At 40.4% G+C, this 22,896-nt stretch overlaps 1 protein-coding gene across 2 annotated transcripts in view; it reads left to right on the plus strand.

Moving 5' to 3' along the window:
- Positions 1-267: 267 nt before the first annotated feature.
- The window catches only part of SUSD5 (sushi domain containing 5), a 60,279-nt gene continuing 37,650 nt past the window's right edge, over positions 268-22,896 (plus strand). The window contains exons 1-3 of one of the 2 annotated variants that reach the window (XM_081286814.1): positions 268-790; positions 14,659-14,836; positions 17,883-18,001. In XM_081286814.1, coding sequence (XP_081142940.1) covers positions 679-790; positions 14,659-14,836; positions 17,883-18,001 — 409 coding nt within the window. In that variant the 5' untranslated portion in view covers positions 268-678. Of the gene's footprint in view, positions 791-813; positions 1,042-14,658; positions 14,837-17,882; positions 18,002-22,896 lie in introns of those variants that run through there. The other variant, XM_081286815.1, reaches the window with a different exon arrangement.

A 22,896-nucleotide genomic window follows, 5' to 3' on the forward strand; every position in this document is an offset into this window, starting at 1 on the left:
TTTGAGATTTACTAGGATATACTAGGAAAAGTCAAAAAGAAGGCATCCCTGCAGATGTCCTTTTCTGACGGGGGAAAAAGGAATCTTGTCATTAGCAAGTTGGATTCTTTTTCCAAAGAAGAAGAAAAAAGAAAAAAGTTCCTGTTCTGTAAGAGGTCGTCAAGACTTTCCTCTTGGAAAGTCAAGAGGTGGAGGGCAGATGTAAGCACCCAGGTTTAATGGTCCTCCCGGTGGGGTTCGGCCTGTCATCCTGCGTCACCCAAGTACCCCAGACGGGAGTGGGTTTCTAGCTACCGACTCTGTTCTCCCCGCCTCCCGGCGCCCTCACCCCCCGCCCGCCGTCGCCCTCAGAGCGCGCGGTCGGGCGCAGCCCCTTTTGGCACCGAGGCTTCCAGGTGCCCAGCGCGGAGGCGGAGCCGGGTTACAGCCGCCTCCGCGGCGCCACGGAGAAGACCCCCGGGAGTTCGGTAGCCCCAGCGCTCCTTCTGAGGCTCCAGCGCCCCAAACCTCCACCAGCTCACCTCACTCCTCCTCTCGGCGCTCCGGGCGCGAAGCTAGCGACTTGCTAGCAAAGCAAAGACCGCAGCGCGAAGTGGCGCGCGCTGGGCAGTGGCCCGGGCAACCCCGATCGCAACTGGAGACCTCAGCCGAGCCGGCCGGCCAGCGGGCAACAGGACCATGACTGCGGAGCGACCCGGCTCGCGTGTCCCCGCGCACAGCCTCCTGTCGGCCCTCTGGGCGGCATCGCTGCTCCTGCTGGGTGTGCCGCGCCTTTCCGTGCGGGCGGATGGTGAGTGTTCCAGAGGCGACAGGGCCTGGGGTGGAGCGTGGGGTCCGGCGGGGAAGGCGAAGCTCGCCGGAGCTGCTCCTTCGGAAGGGCAGGGCAAGCATCAAGCCCGGGAGGAAGGAGGCGAGCGGCGGTCCCGTGATCCAGCACCCCTCTCCCGGTCCATCGAGTCTCTGCGCGCCAGAGCGCCCAGCACCAGCCTAGGTGCTTGGACTCTCCCTCCCTTCGCTGAGGGCGCGCACTGGGAAGAGCCCGTGAGTTGGTCCTGCGGTCCCGCCGCTAGCTTTTCCAAGGTCCAGGTTAAAGCTTTTTAGAATGAAATCACGTCTTGGGTGCCCTAGAACCACCTTGGCTGGGATTACGTTTCCACCATCTTTCAATTTCTCAAGGACTGTTAAATGTGTTGGACGACTGGACCGTTAGGTAGATAACAACCTCGGATGCACTGACTTGGACCAGGACGATCTAAACGATGAGTGGGAATTCACTAGGCGAAGAGAAGAGAATGCCTTGGGTAGAGGGAATAGCTGTCGCTTCTGCAAAGACTCTGAGTGGCAGGGGAAATGGGACAGATGATTAAAAACACCAATGGGGCTGGAGCCCATGCAAGGTGAGGATGAGACATGAAATATAGGAGATTCTTTTGAGAATTGACCTGCTTTGGTTTTTGAACCTGAATTCAGCTTTTAATACCTGCCTTAAGTCAGCAGGTTCGGGGGCCCAGTATCAATTCCTTTTTGAAAAGCTAATTCAACCGTGTGTGTGTGTGTGTGTGTGTGTGTGTGTGTGTGTGTGTTTTAAGTTGTAGATGGACACAATACATTTATTTTATTTGTGTATCTTTATGTGATGCTGAGGATAGAACTCAGTGCCTCATGCATGCTAGGCAAGCGCTCTGCCCACTGAGCCACAACCATATTTTGATTTTGGCACAAAAGCCCCTGAACTTAACGCAGGAGGATCTAAAAGGAAGCAAACTTAAAAACCATCAGTCTTCACATCCATGAGGGTTTCTAATAAGTCAGGCGTAGGATAACTCAGATTGATAAAGGAGGAAACTCCTCAGCCAATGCAGGATGCTTTGTGTATTTTAAAATATTATTCTTTTTTTTTTCTTTTGGTGGGGGGGAGTACTGGGGATTGAACTCAGTGTCACTCAACCACTGAGCCATATCCCCAGTCCTATTTTGTATTTTCTTTAGAGACAGGGTCTCACTGAGTTGCTTAGCGCTTCCCTTTTGCCAAGGCTGGCTTTGAACTCGTGACCCTCCTGTCTCAGCCTCTGGAGCCCTGGGATTACAAGCGTGCACTACCACTCTCTGCTGAAATATTATTCTTAAATGCATCATAATGGACGAAACTAGACAACATTGACAAAAAGAAGCGTGGTGATTAAGGAAAAGGGAAAGCCAAGGAAAAATAATAAAATACTGCAGATATTACCTTGAATTTTTATGCTCTTTGCTGTACCTGTAGGGTGGAAGTGCTCTTTCTAATTAAGGATGAATGTCTTATTTCCTTCCTGTCCTCAGAGTTAGCTGTGAACGATTTTACAACTGTTAGCGATCACTGTTAATTTTTTAAATTGAGATGTAAGTCACATGAAATTTACCATTTTATAATGTACAACTCAGTGGATTTTAGTATAATCATCATATTGTGCAAACCATGCTTGGGCATCTAATTCTAGAACACTTCTATCAGCCCCAAATGAAACAGTAGTTATTAACAGCCAGTCCCTTGGTAATTCTTTAGAATTTTTGGCCTGATGTAGAGTTATTTTTTTAAAAAAAAAGTTGATTTTAAGGAATGCACGTCAAATGAACTGGAGCTAGTATTAACTTTTGAACAACGTATACTTTTGTACCAATTTTAGTTCCTTGTAAAGAAATATCTACGAGGTTTTAGAGTTTTGCCCCATTGTGACTACTTAAGTGGAATATGACATGGATACTCATCAATATTTTGTACCTATCTGGCTTGATGTGGGTCATAGAAAATTGAAGGCAAAAACGTCCTTGAACAAAGGGAAAGAGAGAACAACATTCAAGGACAAGTCTCCTTGTGACTTGCTGAAAATGTTTCCTTTCTCCTTCCTCCTTTTTTATCCTCTCCGCTTTTCCAATGAAGAACTAGAAGTCCACTTCCTTTTAAGAAATTCTGCTTGCTGAGCTCCACCTTTTATAATAGAGCCATTGAAGAATTATAAGCTACATTATGAAAAGATTCTTTACTCAATGTATGTTTAGCTAGCACCACTTCCCACAGTTAGTTATTTGTGTGCTATATGTTGGGAGGAGGAAGAATAAATGCTCAGCTAAACTGTGATGCACACATTACATTATGTGGAGAGAAATTATTTCTAAAAAATACATCAGAAGAAAAAGGCAAATGAAAAATATTTATTTTACTTTTGACTAATGAGACAAACATCTCACACATAAAGGAGACCTGCCACTGGACTTTTGAATACTTTCAAAATGGGGGGAAAAATCTTCATGTTAGTTAAATACAAATTAAATGTTTGGGTAATGATTATAGGGAAAGATTCATTCAAGAGATATTTATTGAGTTTCTATTAGGCACTATATAGAATGATGAAGAGAAATAAGTGCTTTCTATTAGGGAGCTTAAAAATCCAGCTGGGAAAATGGAAAAAAAAGTGGGAGGATTTCAGAGAAATTTAAAGTAGACCAGTAGAAGAAGGGAACCAGGAGGAGAAAGGATAAAGGAGGTTCTAGGGAATGAAATCAACCAAATTATATTGTTTGCATGTAGGAATATATAACAACAAATCCCACTCTTATGTATAATTATCATGTACCTACAAAAATTTTATTTTAAAAATCCAGTGGGGGAGGGAATCATTAGGCTAATAATTCTATGAATGAAATATGAAATTGCAATTTTAGTCATTGATAATAGTAAAGGACAGAAAGCGCTCTGAGAGAATAATATGGGAGATTTTGACTTGATGCAGGAGAACCTGAAAGATGAGTAAGATTAACTAGCAAAAGAAGACAAAGAGTGTTCCGGGAGGAGAATGGTGTTGAAAGAACCTGTAAGTTGGTAGGGGAAATGGGGCATGGGAGATAATGGTTGGAGCTGAGGGTCCATGGAGAAGTGGTTCAAGATGGTGCTAGAGAAATTGGTAGGGTCAAGATAATTTGGAGCCTCATAGGAGAGGAAGCTATTGAATGGTTTCAAGTAGTAGATTAGATCTGATTAGATCCACAGTTTGACGAAATCACCAGAACAGTGATGTAGGGAGGATGGATGTGACTGGGGCATTCTTGGATGTAGAAAGACCATATCAGATATTTCAAGAGGAAAGATGGGGCTGGAAGGAGCAAATGGAAAAGATCTGGACTCAAGAGAAAAATGGGCCATCTCTGCTAGGCTCTGGGGCGCACGCTTGTAATCCCTGTGGCTCGGGAGGCTGAGGCAGGAGAATCACAAGTTCAAAGCCAGCCTCAGCAACTTAGGGAGGCCCTAAGCAACTCAGCAAGACCCTGTCTCTATATAAAATATTTTTTTTTATATTTTAGGGCTGGGGATGTGGCTCAGTGGTTGAGTCTCTTTGGGTTCAATCCCCAATACCAAAAACAAACAAACACACAAAAAAACAACCAAAATGTGTAAGGATGGTCTTTAAAATCACATGTGGATGGAACCCTAAGCAAAATTTTCACAGTGAGAAGAGAAGACTTAGGAGTGACCCTGGAGCAAGGGCAACAGGTTTAGGATTATTGAATCTATCACCAAATGTATTCGGCTGTAATTTTCATTTCTTGTCAGGTGTTGGTATTAGGGTTATGATGGTTCCTAAAGGAATTGGAAAGTTGTTTCCTCTTCTGTTCTCTGAAAGGGTTTCTGTAAAGTGAGACTTTTTTTGTTTTGTCTTATTTGTTTGCCTGATTTGTTAGTGACATCATTTGTGTTTGGAGTTTTTCTTGTGGAATGATTTTAGATAATGAATTTAATTTCATTAGTAGATAAAGGAATATTAAGATTTTAAAAATCATTCGTGTCCATTTTTCTGTTGTTGTTTTTTAAGAAAATTTCCCATTTTCATCCAAGTTGTCAAATGTGCTGGCATATATAACCCAACAGTCTGTAATTAGCATTTCGATGTCCTTGGGATCTGTAGTGATGTTCTCTTTCATTCTTGATATTGGTGATTTGTGTTTTCTCTTTCTGTCTTATATCTTTTATTAGGGATTTATCAAAATTTTTTAAACCATCTTTTGGCTTTGGTGTATTTTCTGTGTTCCTTTCCATTTCATTGATTTGACTCTATATTTATTATTTCCTTCTTTCCATTTCTTTAGAAGCTTTGATTTTTGTGTTCTTTTTCAGAATGTTTTACAGATAGAATCTTAGATCATTAATATTTCAACTATACTTTTTTTTGTAATATGAACCTTGAGGCTATAAATTTCCCTTAAATCTAGTTTCTCCACAAGATTTTGTCCTGTAAGTTAAAAATGTTTGATTTTAATTGTGGTTGCTTCTTTGAGCACATGGTTCATTTGGAAGCAAATTTTGAAATTTCCAAACATAAGGGAATTTTCCTAGTTCTTACTTTGTCATTGAGAGGCAATATATAACGCAGTGATTAAGATCAGTGACAGAGAGCCAAATTGCCTGATTTTGTATACCAGCTATGTGATCTAGGTCGAGAATTAATACTAAGCCTTAACTATAAAATGGGGCTAATAATAACACCTATATCATAGAGTTGTTATAAGGATTAATATAATGAATATTCATAAAACATTTATACTATTAGGCCTATAGTAAACATTATATAGGTATTTGATAAATAAAAGAAATGATTTTGGCTTGTTTTTGCTGTGATCTAAAAGCATTGTTTGTGTGATTTTGGTCTTTCATGTTTTGTTTTGATTGTTTGATTTGAGGTGTGTTTTTTTTTTTTTTTTTTTTGGCAATACTGGGGACTGAACCCAGGGGTGATCCACCACTGAGCTACATTCCCAGCCCATTTTACTTTTCAGACAGGGGTCTTACTAAGTTGCAGGAGCTAGCCTTAAACTTGGGATCCTCCTGCCTCAACCTCCCAAGTAGCTGGGATTACAGGCATGACCTGCCAAGCCATACCTGAGATTTCTTTTAGATTTGTAGTAATTTGATCAATTTTACAAATGTTCTGCATGTGCCTAAAACAGATGTATATTCTGTAGTTTGGTATGCAGTTAAATACCTGTAATCTCAGCGACTCGGGAGGCTGAGGCAGGAAGATCACGAGTTCAAAGCCAGCTTCAGCAAAAGTGAGGCGCTCAATCAACTCAGTGAGACCCTGTCTCTAAATAAAATACAAAATAGGGCTGGGGATGTGGCTCAGTGGTCGAGTGCCCCTGAGTTCAAACCCCCCCCCCCAAAAAAAAATAGATGTTTCGTTCTGTTTTTTTCTTCCCTGCCTATAAACCTGATGGGGCCACCCAAAGTATTGCTTTATCCCTCCAGGAGGCTCCTAGACACCACAGTGCTCCCTTCCATGCCATGATTTTCCTGCCTAAAGTTCTCTTTTGCTTCAGCCTGGGCTTCTGCCTCTGCCTGAATTCATGTTCTCATTCCCATGTCAGTCACACACTCTTAGAGGCCTGCTGCATACCCACATGTTGATATGCTGCAGGAAGCCATCATGTAGCACACATGGTCCCCGCTGTCTTGTCCAGACAAGACAAGAGAGAAGCTTAGTTTGTGCAAGTGAATTTGTTGTGGGAAAGGCCTGGTAATGTCCTCAGGCAAGGGACAGAGGGAAGTGAAGCAACCTGCTATGCAGTGGGTCACCAAGGATCGGGGAGGCAGAAGAAGACAGAGCTGAGTCCTGAATCCAGGCACCGAGTGACCTACCTCAAGGAAACCCAAGTATCTGAGCCTTGCCTCAAGGTGTTTATAAAACATCTTTTAAAAGAAAGAGTTGAAAGGTTTATCTAGATAACAGGCCAGAGTGGCTGGGTTTTTGTTTGTTTGTTTGCTTAAGAATACAAGAGCAAGCCAAGCATATTGGTTCATTTGAGAGCCTTGTGTTGGAGACCTGTCTGGGCAACATAGCAAGACCCTGAAAAAAAAAACAAAAAAAGACAAAAATGAACAAAAACATCCTATAAGTTTCCTCAAAAAAATTAAAAAATAAAAATAGACCCAAGCATGGTGGCCACACCTGTAATCCAAGTTACTTGAGGGCCTGAGGGAATAGGAATCAAGTTCAAGGACAACGTGGGCAACTTAGTGAGACTTTGTCTCAAAACTAAAAGTAAAAATAGAATTACCAGGAGGATTCCAACATGGCGGCCGGCGCAGAGAGATCAAGTCCCTGACCTCTTCAGCTGTGCAGGCATAGGGAGTCGTAAACAACCTAAATCTGTTTGCTCAGGATCACTAGGCAATGCTGAGCTGACGTGGATCTGGGGTGAACAGTCTGGGCCTCTCAGAACACACACTGAGCCCAGATCGGCTGAATTCAAGCTCCCGTTCGCCTGCTTCCCGCAGACGAACAGCTGTGACTCAGCACTAATCCATCCAGCTGAAACAACTGGTCAGCCCTTCTGATCTAACGGAGGTAAATGCCTACCGAGCCTTCATAGGTAGTAGCCACAGGTTTGAAACGGGGCTTAGGAGAGACAGTAAGGACCCACCCGTTGCATTGGTCGCCCAGCAAAGGGAAACAAACTGTCGCCATTTGCAAGAGACACCACCATGGCAGAGAACTGACGTCATCAGACTGCGGCGGAGGAGATAACTTCATTGAAACCTGCGGCTACAGGTGTGTAATTCCCTAGCCTTCCCTCTCCACACATCGGGGAAACCTTAAGGGCCCCTCCCAGCTCTCCTGTAAGGGCGCCTCCCAGCTCTCCCATGAGCGCGATAGCCAGACCCAGGGAATCAGACATGGCACGGGACCCGCGGCGCGGAACTCCCGGCTACCGCTCCCACCAGTGCTGACAACTGAGGTCTCTTGCACCAGCTACTGGGGGCATGGCTACCGGAGGGCAAGTAAAATTCGCTGAGGATTCTCAGCCCCAAGCTCTACAAACTTAGGGTCTGAGGGAATGGCAAACTGGAAAAGTGTGCCCAGTCGTTCATGAAAACAGGGCTCTCGGGAGCAGCAGACCTGGCGTGTAGCCAGTATTGTGGTGAGCGGCACCCGTGAGAGGGGCCTGGCTAGAGGAAAAGTGGGGAACTGGCTAGACACAAGAGGAGGCCCTAGGCACTCAGGATTGGAGACTCGCCCAGTCTGGGAGGAGGAGCTGCTGCACAGTGATTGGTTCCTGCGTATTGACAGGAGAAACTTGGCCTGGTGGGCACAGCGCCACCTACTGGAAGAGAAGTTAATCAAACTCTAAGACTGCATTTATTAGTTTTTTTTTTTCTTTTCTCTTTTTTTTTGATTTGGGTTTTTCTTTCATTTTCATTTTTCTTGTTGTTTTTTTAAATTTTTTTTACAATTTTTTAAAATTTTTTTCCTCTAATTTTAATTTTAATTTTTTTATTATTTAAAACAATTTTTTTTCTTTTCTTATTTCCTATTTTTTTCTTCTTTTGTCTTTTCATTTCTTTTCAATTATCTTATCCCCCCTTCCTTGAATTCTACCTGCTTACTCTCATTCTCTTTAGTGACTTCTTCCCTTCCCTTCTAATACCTTTCTTCCCAAGCATCAAATAAATTTATAGGAGTAAACAGTAACTCAGCAGTCAAACAGAACAAGAAGTAACATGAGCAGCTTCAAAAAGCAAGGAAGAAAAGGAGTACAAACAATGCAGGACAGCCTAAATATTCAGGAGGACCTAGAGTCATCAGAAAAATGGTCATATAAAGAACTCAAGGAACACCTTAGACAGATGGAATGGAACCTTAAAGAGGATACAAGACAGCAAATTCAAGCAGCGAAAGAACACATTGAGAATGAATTACATAAACAGATAAAAGAAGAAGTTAAGCATCTTTATCAGGAGATAGAGATTATAAAAAATAATCAAACAATAATTCTAGAAATGAAGGAAACGATAAACCAAATTAAAAACTCAATTGAGAGTATTACTAACAGAGTGGAGCAAGTAGAAGCCAGAACGTCAGATAATGAAGACAAAATATATCATCTTGAAAAGAGTCTAGCCAACTCAGAAAGGCTGGTAAAAAATCACGAGAAAAACATCCAAGAGTTATGGGATAACATAAAAAAACCAAACTTACGAGTCATCGGGATAGAAGAAGGTACAGAGATTCAAACCAAGGGAATGAGTAACCTGCTGAATGAAATAATTACAGAAAAGTTTCCAGAAATAAAAAAGGAAACAGATAGACAAGTTGAAGATGCATACAGGACACTGAGCACACAAAATCACGGTAGACCAACGCCAAGACACATTGTTATGAAGATATCCAATATACAGAACAAAGAGAAAATATTAAAAGCTACAAGAGAAAGGAGACAGATTACATTCAGGGGTAAACCAATAAGGTTAACAACGGATTTTTCATCACAGACACTGAAAGCAAGAAAGTCAGGGAACAATGTATTTCAAACACTGAAAGACAATGGATGCCAACCAAGAATTCTGTATCCAGCAAAATTAAGCTTCAGGTATGACAACGAAATAAAAATCTTTCATGATAAACAAAAGTTAAAAGAATTTGCAGCCAGAAAACCAGCATTGCAAAGCATTTTGAGCAAAACACTACACGAGGAAGAAATGAAAAACAATAACCAAAACCATCAGTGGGAAGTGCCTGGGTAAAGACAGAGGGCGAGGGGAAAGATAATCATGGAGAAAGAAACTAAATTTTTTTAAAAAAGGATAAATAATCAAACATGGATGGAAGTACAAACCATATATCAATAGTAACTCTGAATGTTAATGGCTTAAACTCTCCAATAAAGCGACATAGGCTGGTATCATGGATTAAAAAAACAAATCCAACAATATGCTGCCTCCAGGAGACACATCTGATTGGAAAAGACATACACAGGCTGAAGGTGAAAGGATGGGAAAAAATATACCACGCACACGGTCCTTGTAAGCAAGCAGGGGTGGCCATCCTCATATCGAATAAAATCGACTTCAAGACTAAGTTAATCAAAAGGGATAAAGAAGGACATTATATATTGTTAAAAGGAACCATTCACCAACAAGACATAACAATTATCATTATTTATGCACCAAATAATGATGCTGCGACATTCATAAAACAAATTCTCAAGTTCAAGAATCAAATAGACCACAACACAATAATTATGGGTGACTTCAACACACCTCTCTCACCATTGGACAGATCCTCCAAACAAAAGTTGAATAAAGAAACTATAGAACTCAATACCACAATCAATAACCTAGACTTAACTGACATATATAGAATATATCAACCATCATCAAATGGATATACTTTTTTCTCAGCAGCACATGGATCCTTCTCAAAAATAGACCATATATTATGCCATAGGGCAACCCTCAGTAAATATAAAGGGGTGGAGATAATACCATGCATTTTATCTGATCATAATGGAATGAAACTGGAAATCAATGATAAAAGAAGGAAGGAAAAATCCTACATCACATGGAAAATGAACAATATGTTACTGAATGATCAATGGGTTACAGAAGACATAAAGGAGGAAATAAAAAAATTCTTAGAGATAAATGAAAATACAGACACAACATATCGGAATCTATGGGACACAATGAAAGCAGTTTTAAGAGGAAAATTCATCGCCTGGTGGTCATTCCTCAAAAAAAGAAAAAAACAACAAATAAATGAGCTCACACTTCAACTCAAAGCCCTAGAAAAGGAAGAGCAAAACAACAGCAAATGTAGCAGAAGGCAAGAAATAATTAAAATCAGAGCGGAAATCAATGAAATTGAAACAAAAGAAACTATTGAAAAAATTAACAAAACTAAAAGTTGGTTCTTCGAAAAAATAAATAAGATCGACAGACCTTTAGCCATGCTAACGAAGAGAAGAAGAGAGAGAACTCAAATTACTAGCATATGGGATGAAAAAGGCAATATCACAACAGACACTTCAGAAATACAGAAGATAATCAGAAATTATTTTGAATCCTTATACTCCAATAAAATAGAAGATAGTGAAGACATCGATAAATTTCTTAAGTCATATGATTTGCCCAGACTGAGTCAGGAGGATACACACAATTTGAACAGACCAATATCAATGGATGAAATTGAAGAAGCCATCAAAAGACTACCAACCAAGAAAAGCCCTGGACCGGATGGGTATACAGTGGAGTTTTACAAAACCTTTAAAGAAGAATTAATACCAATACTTTTCAAGTTATTTCAGGAAATAGAAAAAGAGGGAGCTCTTCCAAATTCATTCTATGAAGCCAACATCACCCTGATTCCGAAACCAGACAAAGACACCTCAAAGAAAGAAAACTACAGACCAATATCTCTAATGAACCTAGATGCAAAAATCCTCAATAAAATTCTGGCGAATCGAATACAAAAACACATCAAAAAAATTGTGCACCATGATCAAGTAGGATTCATCCCTGGGATGCAAGGATGGTTCAACATCAATAAATCAATAAATGTTATTCACCACATCAATAGACTTAAAGATAAGAACCATATGATCATCTCGATAGATGCAGAGAAAGCATTCGACAAAGTACAGCATCGCTTTATGTTCAAAACATTAGAAACACTAGGGATAACAGGAACTTACCTTGACATTGTAAAAGCTATCTATGCTAAGCCTCAGGCTAGCATCATTCTGAATGGACAAAAGTTGAAGGCATTCCCTCTAAAATCCGGAACAAGACAGGGATGCCCTCTATCACCACTTCTATTCAATATAGTTCTCGAAACACTGGCCAGAGCAATTAGACAGACAAAAGAAATTAAAGGCATAAAAATTGGAAAAGAAGAACTTAAATTATCACTATTTGCAGATGACATGATTCTATACCTAGAAGACCCAAAAGGGTCTACAAAGAAACTACTAGAACTAATAAATGAATTCAGCAAAGTGGCAGGTTATAAAATCAACACGCATAAATCAAAGGCATTTCTGTATATCAGCGACAAAACTTCCGAAACGGAAATGAGGAAAAACACTCCATTCACAATATCCTCAAAAAAAATAAAATACTTGGGAATCAACCTAACAAAAGAGGTGAAAGATTTATACAATGAAAACTATACAACCCTAAAGAGAGAAGTAGAAGAAGATCTTAGAAGATGGAAAAATATACCCTGTTCATGGATAGGCAGAACTAACATCATCAAAATGGCGATATTACCAAAAGTTCTCTATAGGTTTAATGCGATGCCAATCAAAATCCCAACGGCATTTCTTGTAGAAATAGATAAAGCAATCATGAAATTCATATGGAAAAATAAAAGACCCAGAATAGCAAAAGCAATTCTAAGCAGGAAGTGTGAAGTAGGCGGTATAGCGATACCAGATTTCAAACTATATTACAGAGCAATAGTGACAAAAACAGCATGGTACTGGTTCCAAAACAGGCGGGTGGACCAATGGTATAGAATAGAGGACACAGAGACTAATCCACAAAGTTACAACTATCTTATATTTGATAAAGGGGCTAAAAGCATGCAATGGAGGAAGGATAGCATCTTCAACAAATGGTGTTGGGAAAACTGGAAATCCATATGCAACAAAATGAAACTGAATCCCTTTCTCTCGCCATGCACAAAAGTTAACTCAAAATGGATCAAGGAGCTTGATATCAAATCAGAGACTCTGCGTCTGATAGAAGAAAAAGTTGGCTCCGATCTACATATTGTGGGGTCGGGCTCCAAATTCTTTAATAGGACACCCATAGCACAAGAGTTAATAACAAGAATCAACAAATGGGACTTACTTAAACTAAAAAGTTTTTTCTCAGCAAGAGAAACAATAAGAGAGGTAAATAGGGAGCCTACATCCTGGGAACAAATTTTTACTCCTCACACTTCAGATAGAGCCCTAATATCCAGAGTATACAAAGAACTCAAAAAATTAGACAATAAGATAACAAATAACCCAATCAACAAATGGGCCAAGGACCTGAACAGACACTTCTCAGAGGAGGATATACAATCAATCAACAAGTACATGAAAAAATGCTCTCCATCTCTAGCAGTCAGAGAAATGCAAATCAAAACCACCCTAAGATACCATCTCACTCCAGTAAGATTGGCAGCCACTATGAAGTCAAACAACAACAAGTGCTGGCGAGGATGTGGAGAAAAGGGTACACTTGTACATTGCTGGTGGGACTGCAAATTGGTGCGGCCAATTTGGAAAGCAGTTTGGAGATTCCTGGGAAAGCTGGGAATGGAACCACCATTTGACCCTGCTATTGCCCTTCTCGGACTATTCCCTGAAGACCTTGAAAGAGCATGCTACAGGGATACTACCACATCGATGTTCATAGCAGCACAATTCACAATAGCTAGACTGTGGAACCAACCCAGATGCCCTTCAATAGATTAATGGATAAAAAAAAATGTGGCATCTATACACAATGGAGTACTATGCAGCAATAAAAAATGACAAAATCATATAATTTGCAGGGAAATGGATGGCACTAGAGCAGATTATGCTTAGTGAAGCTAGCCAATCCCTAAAAAATAAATACCAAATGTCTTCTTTGATATAATGAGAGCAACTATGAACAGAGCAGGGAGGAAGAGCAGGAAGAAAAGATTAACATTAAACAGAGACATGAGATGGGAGGGAAAGGGAGAGAAAAGGGAAATTGCATGGAAATGAAGGGAGACCCTCATTGCTATACAAAATTACATATAAGAGGTTGTGAGGGGAATGGGAAAATAAACAAGGAGAGAAATGAATTACAGTAGATGGGGTAGAGAGAGAAGATGGGAGGGGAGGGGAGGGGGGATAGTAGGGGATAGGAAAGGTAGCAGAATACAACAATTACTAATAGGGCATTATGTAAAATTGTGGATGTGTAACCGACGTGATTCTGCAATCTGCATTTGGGGTAAAATTGGGGGTTCATAACCCACTTCAATCTAATGTATGAAATATGATATGTCAAGAGCTTTGTAATGTTGTGAACAACCAATAAAAAAAAAATAGAATTACCGTATGATCCTGCTATATCACTACTCAGTGTTTATCCAAAAAAAATCAAAGTCAGCCTACTTCAGAGATACATGCATACCTATTTATGGTGGCACAATTCACAATAGCCAAGTGATGGAATTGGCCTAGGTGTCCATCAACAGATGAATAAATAAAGAAAATATCTCACACACACACACACACACACACACACACACACACATAATGGAGTATTATTCAGTCATAAAGCAGAATGAAATTATGTCATCTGAGGGAAAAATGGATGGAACTAGAGAACACCATGTTAAAATAAATCAGCCAAACTCAGAAAAACAAGTATTGCATGTTTTCTTTCATATGTTGAAGCTAGAGGGGGTGGAAAGAACATCATGAATGCAGAAGGGAGATGATTTGTGTAGAGAAAGAGAATCAGGGTGAGGGATGAAAGAAAGGGGAGGTGTTGGGGAATGAAACATCAAATTATATGCATATATGGATATGTCATAATTAAACCCACTATGCTATATAATTAATATATACCAATAAAAGTAAAATAATGCAAATAATATGAACCAGCTGAAGAATAAATAAATACCATCAGTAAACACTAAAAAAAAATAGTGTAATTGTTATCACCTGGTCCCAGAAACAGTGTACAATGGAGGTAGCTGCATTTGGGTCTCAGTCAGTTGGGAAGCTACAGTTGTGACCAGCGTCTGCCAATGAGTTTGCTGAGATTAAATTTCCATGGATCTTAGATTCCCCATGTTTGTGCTTATACCCACACAGGGAAGCTCTTTGTGCTAGAGTCTCAGAATGGTTCTCAGGGCCTGGACCTGCAGACAGCTCGGCTTTCCTGTAAGACCAAGGGTGCTCACCTGGTGTCTGCGGAAGAGCTGCGGAGAGTGGTCCAGGATTGCACCTTGGCGGTGTGCACCACAGGCTGGCTGGCAGATGGCACCCTTGGGTAAGTTGGACAGCTGGGGAAAACCCTCCTTTGCACTCACCCCAGGGGTCTGATCAAGTCTTACAAGGGGGGCTCAATAATTGTTCTCTAGCCAGATGTGGTGGTGCACTCATGTCATCCCAGAGATGCAAGAGGCTGAGGCAGGAGGATTATAAATTTGAGGTCAACCTCAGCAACATAGTGAAAATAAAGTAGATAAATTTAATACCTCAGATAATAAATAAATTAGAAAAAGTAATGGGGAGGTAGTTCAATGGTAAAGTACCCCTGGGTTTTATCCCTAATATCCTCCGCCAAAAAAAAAAAAAAAGTTCTCTGGAGGCACTAGGATAGGCAAAGAGCTATGGGAAGTGGCTTTCAGGATGTTCTTGTTTTGAATTCTCATATGAATTCTGGAGTTAAGTCACAGGTTGTTGTTTTTTTTTTTTTTATCCCTGACTTTGTTATTTTGAATTTTCTCTTCAAGTGACAAAACTAGTACATGTTTGAATAGTCTCTTTTTTTTTTTTTTTTTGGTGGTGCTGGGGATTGAACCCAGGGCCTTGTGCATTCAAGGTAGGCACTCTACCAACTGAGCTATATCCCCAGCCCTGGTATATAGTCTTAATAATTTGCATATGTGTAGGAACATGGGATGGATGGAGGTTTACATTTTTTTTTTAAATGGTGTTGGGAATCAAATCCAATGGCCAAGTCACTGGGATTACAGGCATGCGCCATTGCACCTGGCTTGAGTAGCATTCTTGGAAGCCTCATGGACTAGGAGGATTGAGATTTAAATTCAAATTCTGTGGAGGAGGTCCAGTGAGTCTTTTTTTTTTAGAAGATTTCTTTTTTACACAATATTTATTTATTTTTATGTGGTGCAGAGGATTGAAACCAGTGTCTCACATGTGCTAAGCCAGCGCTCTACCACTGATCCACAATCCCAGCCCCTTCCAGTGAGTCTTTTTGCTTTGGGTTGTACCTTCCTGGGCTGTACCTCAGGAATAAGAGTAAACTGGACACAGTACACAGTACAGTAAATTGGACACAGGCCCTCTGAGAGGCAGCAACAAACCATCAGATACTTGAAAGCCACAAATTTAGATTGAATAATACTTGAATTCAACGGCTCCAGATATCTAGAAGAATCAATAAAAAGTCACTTTTGAGGAAGATAATGTTATCCTAGGTCTCAATAATTAAATTGAATTGAATTTATTGAATTAACAGTAAACAATTTTGCCAATATAAAATAAATAGTCACATGAGGAGACAAGGCAACAAGAATAAAATTCAAGAGAAATAATAGATAATAGAAACTCTAAATATAAGCATTGGTAGCTATAGACTTTATAGTAACTATCCTTAAAATGTTCAAAGATTTAGAAGGCAAGAAGGCAATTTTGGCAGAAGATGGGAAACTATAAAAATAACCAAATGGAAGCTCTAGAAAAACATAAAAACTAAACTTAATGAGGATAAATCTAACAGATTTCATCTAATAAATGAATCTCTAATAGGTGGTTAAAAAGAGCCAAAAAGAGAATGAGTGAACTGGAAGATATTCCACAGGAAGATATTTATAATAAATACAGCGGAAAAAGAGTGAAAAGTGTAGAGGAAAAGGTAAAAGTCAAACAAGATGCATATAATTCGAAGTATGAAAGGAAAAATTTAAAAAATGGAATAAGAATAATATAAGAGTGATCCACAACTGAAGAAAAACATCAAGGCACAGATTCAAGAAAACCTATGAAGTCTGAATACGACAAATGAAAAGAAATCCATGGGCTGGATATGTAGCTCAGTGGTAGAGTTTTTGCCTAGCATGCTTGATGCCTTGGATTTTATCCCCAGTGCTGCTAAGAGAGAGAAAGAGAAGGAGAGAGAGAGAGAGAGAGAGAGAGAGAGAGAGAGAGAGAGAACGAACTAGGCATATCATTGAAAGATCAGCAAGGATCAAATATGAAGAAAAAGAAAGATCATCTTCAAAGGAACAATAACAAACTGACAAAATCCAAAGATGATTGATTGGTAACTTTAAAGTGCTGGAAGAAAATCACTGTCAACCTAGAATTCTATATATCCAGTGATATATCTTTCAGTTATAAAGACGAAATAGACATTGTAAGATAGATAAAAGACAAGAGAATTCATTACACTCAACCTTCACTAAAAGAAACACGGAAGAAGGCTGATGGTGTAGCTCAGTGGTAGAGTACTTGCCTAATGTGCCGAGGCCTTGATTTCAATCCCCAGCACCAACAAACAAACATACAAACAAAAACCACTAAAGGGTGTTCTTCAGGCAGGAGGAAAATAATTGCAGGTGGAAGTCTGGAGATATGAAAAAGAATGAATGGAATAAGTTAATATGTGGGCAGATTAAAATTATGTAATTATATAAAGCAGTGATAATACTGCACACTAAAAAATAGTATATGTGGCAATATTTGAAGCAAATTAATACATACATATTAATAATACATGGTATTACATTACACATCATGCAGTTAATGATACATATTATTGGTGGCGGGAGTAAAAGTAATATTAAATTTTAATAAGTCAAGGAAATATGGGACAAAAATAGATTATAATGGAAATTGGCACATATTTAGAATTGAATAATATCAAAAACATATCCAGACTCATGAAGTGTTACTAAAGCTATACCTAGAGGAAAATATAATGCATTAAATGTTTATGTAAGAAAATGAGAAAAGCTATAGGTTTATGAACTAATACTTTACCTTACTAAATTTGAAAAAAGCAGAGAACAGAATTTTATGAAGTCAAAACTAAACATATTCGAAAATATCACCAATGTTTTGCTTCTGAAACTTGAATCAACACCTATGACTTCAACTCAGGCACCACCTGTCTACCTGAATGTAGACCTTTGTTTAGGGAGAATGTTTCTATATTGATGCTTTCAGCCAAAGCTCATGAATCACAAAAATCTTTGCTGATTCAGAACTAATAGCAGAAAAGAATTGTTCTTTCCCATTTTTTGTCAACACAGAGAAGTCCTCCTAACCCTGTGCCTTCTTTGTTTCAGGACAACTGTGTGTAGCAAAGGGAGTGGTGAACAGCAAATCATGAAAGCTATCGATGTGAGAATTGAGAGCAACCCAGTTCCTGGTGGCATGTACAATGCCCTTTGTATTAAGAATGAAGGTCAGTGCTACCATCTTTGTAAAGGTCTTGAACTGGATGATCTTGTCGGTTGCTGTCTTAGGTTGGGTTCTGGAGAGGAAGGCCTTGAGATATGGTTTCTCTAAAGCCTTACAAAGAAATTTTTGAAGTCTTCCAAAGAAAAGCCAATAGGTCAGTAAAAAATTAGACAGGAAAGGGTAGATGGTAATTTGGTGCAATATTAAGCAAAATTCACAGTAGTGGTGAGGTGGAGTAGCTTTGGCCCAGTCTCTCAATGAACCTCTGCAATGATGTACATATTCATGGTTTCCCTGATTGGGTGAGGGAGCTGGGGTATTTATACCCCATCTGTCAGTCATTGGTGAAAGGCTGCTTCAGGAAATGTAAATTCCCAGGCTCTTCTGGTTTATTCATTTGCATAGATAAGAGGTAGAGTTTTTACCTAGCATGCTTGATGCCCTTCAACAGAGGCATAGTTGCCCATCAGGAGTCCCTATGCATAGGAATGATCCATGTCTCTGTGGAATAACAGCAGAGCCTCAGCAGCATCTGCTACAGTTGTTAATGCTCACAGCTTGCTCTTCAGTCTGTCTCCACAGTGAACAGCACACTGAAAAGAAAAGAAAATTATCATTCCCAAAAAAGGAAATTTATGGGATTTAGGAAACTGCTCTTTGGAAGGAAAATCCACCTTCAGTCTGGAAAGTCAGCTGAGTGGTGGAGAGAAAACCATAAAGAAGTCTCCAGGGCAGCATTTCATGTGCACCAAAATAAGTACACCTTCATTATCAGAAACACATGCCGTTGAAGGGGACTATTCATGTGAGTGGAGAAAAAGCCAACTTCTTAATCATCAGTCATGGAAATCAGCACAGGTTCTGCTTGACTGAATATACTGGACTCATCTGGGAAGTATTTTTTCAAAAATACTGATGCCTGGGTGCCAGACCTAGAAATTCTGATGTAAATGTTCTGGGCATTGAGCTTTTTTTGAAACCACCCCAGTGATTTTAATGTGCACCCTACGTTGAGAACTACTTTAATAATGCAGGATTTCTTTAACTTCTGTGATCATCAGAAATACCAGATAAACTTGTTAAAAACACAAATCCTCAGGCTGTATCCCAGATGCACCAAATCCTCACCTCTAGGGAAGAGGTCAGAGGAGTTGGTCAGTGTGAGAGCCACAGTGAACCCCTAAGGCCCTGGAAGATGTTTGCCACAAGTTTGGTAATGATAGGCTTCTCCTTTGCTGTGGGGTCTCTGTTCAGGAAGGTTCTTCAGGTACTGATTTTTATTGAAGAGTGTTGTGAGAGACTCTTGATCTGTCTAAAATCAAACAATCAAGAGATGTATCTTTATTTTGGAAAGACCCAGGGAGAGCAAGAATCTGTGATTTTTTAAAAATCACATAAATAAAATGATCCTTTGCAGTGTGTCAAAATGCATTCTACTGTCATGTAATAACTAATTAGAACAAATTTTTAAAAATTTTTAAATGATTTTTTGAATCCCAAACATAGGTGGAGCATCAGATCCCTGAAGGAGATAGGAGAGAGCTAGAAGAAAAGCAGGATAACCTTGTTTCTTCTGTGATCTCAAGTGAAAGAGTCCTGTCTCTTTTCCCTAATAAATAAGAGCTACCATTTAGCTTTTGTAAGGTAACACACCACCATAAAATGCAGTGTCTTAAAATGACATATTTAGCTCACAATTTTGTGGACCATCAATTTATGTTGCTCTTTTGTTACCATCAACTGGGCTCACTTATGAATCTATGGTCAGCTGCTGTTTGACAGGTAGCCTTGCTTCTAGGACTCGGCTGGCTGTTGGCTAGGGTGAGGGGAGGATCTGGTCCATATGCTCCTCATCATGCAACAGGCTAGCCCGGGATTTCTACCGCACAGCCCATCACAAGTTGTGTGACTGTAAGTGTGTGCCCCTTTAGCCCATAATCTCAATACATGCAACCAAAGACAGGAAATGTCCATTCATGTCGTACAGGGTGTGAAGATCAAAGCCACGATAGTGACTGCAAATCTGAGTCATGGACAAAGCAATGTCTTGTGCCTCCTGATGTGTTGCATTGATTTGGTGGTATTCCTGCCAAAAATGTATAACTCGAATCTAATCATGAGGAAACCCAAGCCAGACTCAAACTGAGGAGCACCTTACTCTTTTAAAAAAATGTTAGAAGAAAAAGAAAGGCTAGCAATTGTTCTAGATTAAAATAGAATGAAAAGATTTGACAACAAAATGAAATGTGTGACTCTGGGTTATATTGTGGACCAGGAAAAAAAATAGCTATAGTTGATGACATTTGACTCTGAATTATGAATTAAATAATAGTGTGGTATCGATGTTTAAATTTCCTGATTTTAGTCAATGTACTGCAGTTATGTAAAAGAATGTTCTTGTTCTTAGGAAATGCACACTAAAGTTTTTAGGAGCAAAGGGCCATAGTATCTACAACTTACTCTCAAATGGTTCATAAAATAATCATAGAGGACTGGGGATAAAGCTCGGTGGTAGATCACTCACTCGTGCCCAAGGCCATGAGTTTAATCCCCAGCACTGCAAACAAAATAAAACAGAATTATAAATACAGATACATATGTATATATATTTATGTACATGTATATACTTACATATATGTACATAGATATGTATATATGTATGTTTGAGTATATATGTGTGTGTGTGTGTGTGTGTGTGTGTGTGTGTATATATATATATATATATATATATATAGAGAGAGAGAGAGAGAGAGAGAGAGAGAGAAGAGAATTATAAAGCAAAGGGGGCAAAATTAATTCACATTGGTAAATTAGTAAATAAAAGGTATATGGAAGTTCTTCATTCTTACAAATTTTCCATAACTTTGAAATTAAAAATTTTTCAAAAAAATCAAATGATCAATGTACTTCTTCAGTAGCAACAGTAATAGCAGTAACAACAGTTACAACCGATAACCATAAACACTGCAAAAAAAAAAAAAAAAACCCAACCCTGTGAGATGTGGGGAGCCAACCTGTGAAGTGAAACTGGGGGCGTTGCTGAGACCCAAGCACAGCAAGGGCAGGTCACCAGAAGCCCAGCAGCAGATGGTCTACGTGTGTCTGAGAGGCAGAGGATCGATGCTGGCAATGGCTTTGAGGCTCCCTGAGCTCACTCCCCTGTGAGGCAGAAGATGCTTCAGATAATGTATGTGCGGTGGCTGTCATGACTCCTGTCCACGTGCCTGAAGACGGGCTCCATTTTAACACAGCAGGCGCAGCGTGGGGTTCCTGTGGTCAGGGTCCTCCAGGGCTCTGTGTCCTGCAGCAGTTTGCCTGAGCCCAGCCAGGCCTCCCTCACCACCCAGTCAGGAGGGCTGCACAGGCAGGGCCTGTAAGGGGAAGCCTGGAGTCTTGGTCCTGTGGGGCCTAATTGTTAAGGAGGCCTCAGGTGAGCCATGCATCCTGAGGTGGGATCAGGCTCTCTACAAGAGCAGGATGGACTCCCCACAGTCTCTCAAAGAGAATTCTCTCCCTCCCCCTCCTCTTTTCTCCTTTAGGAGGAAAACAGTTTCCCATACCCTCCACTCTTCTCAGAGGATTCACTTCTTTCCTCATAGGGTCTTTGTTGACAGTAGTCAACAAGGGAAATCTGTCGCTGCAGGAAGGTGCAGGGTCTTGGTTCAGACCCAGGTGAACAGGCCGTTGGATGGGTCCAGCCGAGCACAAGCCCAGGGCCATACTTCTTCAAAGGTTGCTTCTTTCCGAATGATGCTTGATGGTACTGAGCACCTTGCTGCTGTTTGCCTTTGTCAAGACAGACGAGGGTGCTGACTATCTACATGGCAGACATCTGCCTCGGGAAGAGCCCAGAAGGAGCATGGGGCCTGTGGAATGTTAGGTCAGCTTCCTCCTGTGCTTATTTATTTATTTATTTATTTTATGTGGTGCTGAAAATGGAACCCAGTGTGTCACACGTGCTAGGCAAACGCTCCACCACTGAGCCACAGCCCAGGCCCCTGCTCCCGTGCTTCTTGATTGAAATAAAGTGCATCACCAACGTAGACGTCTCTCATTTTCCTTTCAGTATTTTTGTTTCACTGACAGTGAATTTCCAGCCCTGTGGTGATCTCACTTAAACTAATAAGTGAAGTTATTTTTAACCAACTGGATGCTGATGAAATAAGTCGCCTCCACTTGGGTTTTCTTGCTTTGCTTCTCTTGGCAGCTTGTCGGTGGGGTCCGTGGCTTGGGGTCTGGAGGCTTCCAGTTTCCTCTCACCTTCTGTCTGTGGCACCACAAGGCTCCATTCTGTGTGCTTCTGTGAGTCCACACTGAGCCAGGGCTGGTTGTGCCCCGCTTCCCCACCAGCCATCCTGACCTTCTCAGTGCTGCATACTTCAGAGTTGCGGGTACTTCCCTTAAAAAACGAGAATGGATCATTGCCTTCCTTGAGTTTATTTTATTTTTCCAGCACTGGGGATTGTATCAGGGGGTGCTTCACCACTGAGCTACCTTCCCAGTCCTTTTTATTTTTTATTTTGAGATAGGGTCTCACTAAGTTGCTGAGGATGGCTTCAAACTTTTGACCCTCCTGCGTCAGCCTCCTGAGTCACTGGGATTCCAGTTGTGCTCTTCCACCCCAGTTTCCCTTCCTTTATGTCAACAAGAAGAGAGCTGAGTGCTTACCTGTCTTGGAGAGTAAACAGGAATTTTTGAGAGTAGCCAATTCCCAGGTCTACCTAGAGGTGGCCCTGTGTCTCATGAGTAGCTTTGGGGGAATTGTCCAGTGACCATGGGACTGGAACCAGTTAATCACACTGTGTAGAATAGCTGATAAAACATATTTAGTTCAGGGTCTGCCAAGGAAGTATGTCAGACTGAGCTCATTATCACAGACTTGGTGTTGATCGTTTGTTT

This window comes from Spermophilus citellus (assembly GCF_964194105.1).
Source record: "Spermophilus citellus genome assembly, chromosome: 3".
In the NCBI taxonomy this organism is placed as follows: Eukaryota; Metazoa; Chordata; class Mammalia; order Rodentia; family Sciuridae; genus Spermophilus; species Spermophilus citellus.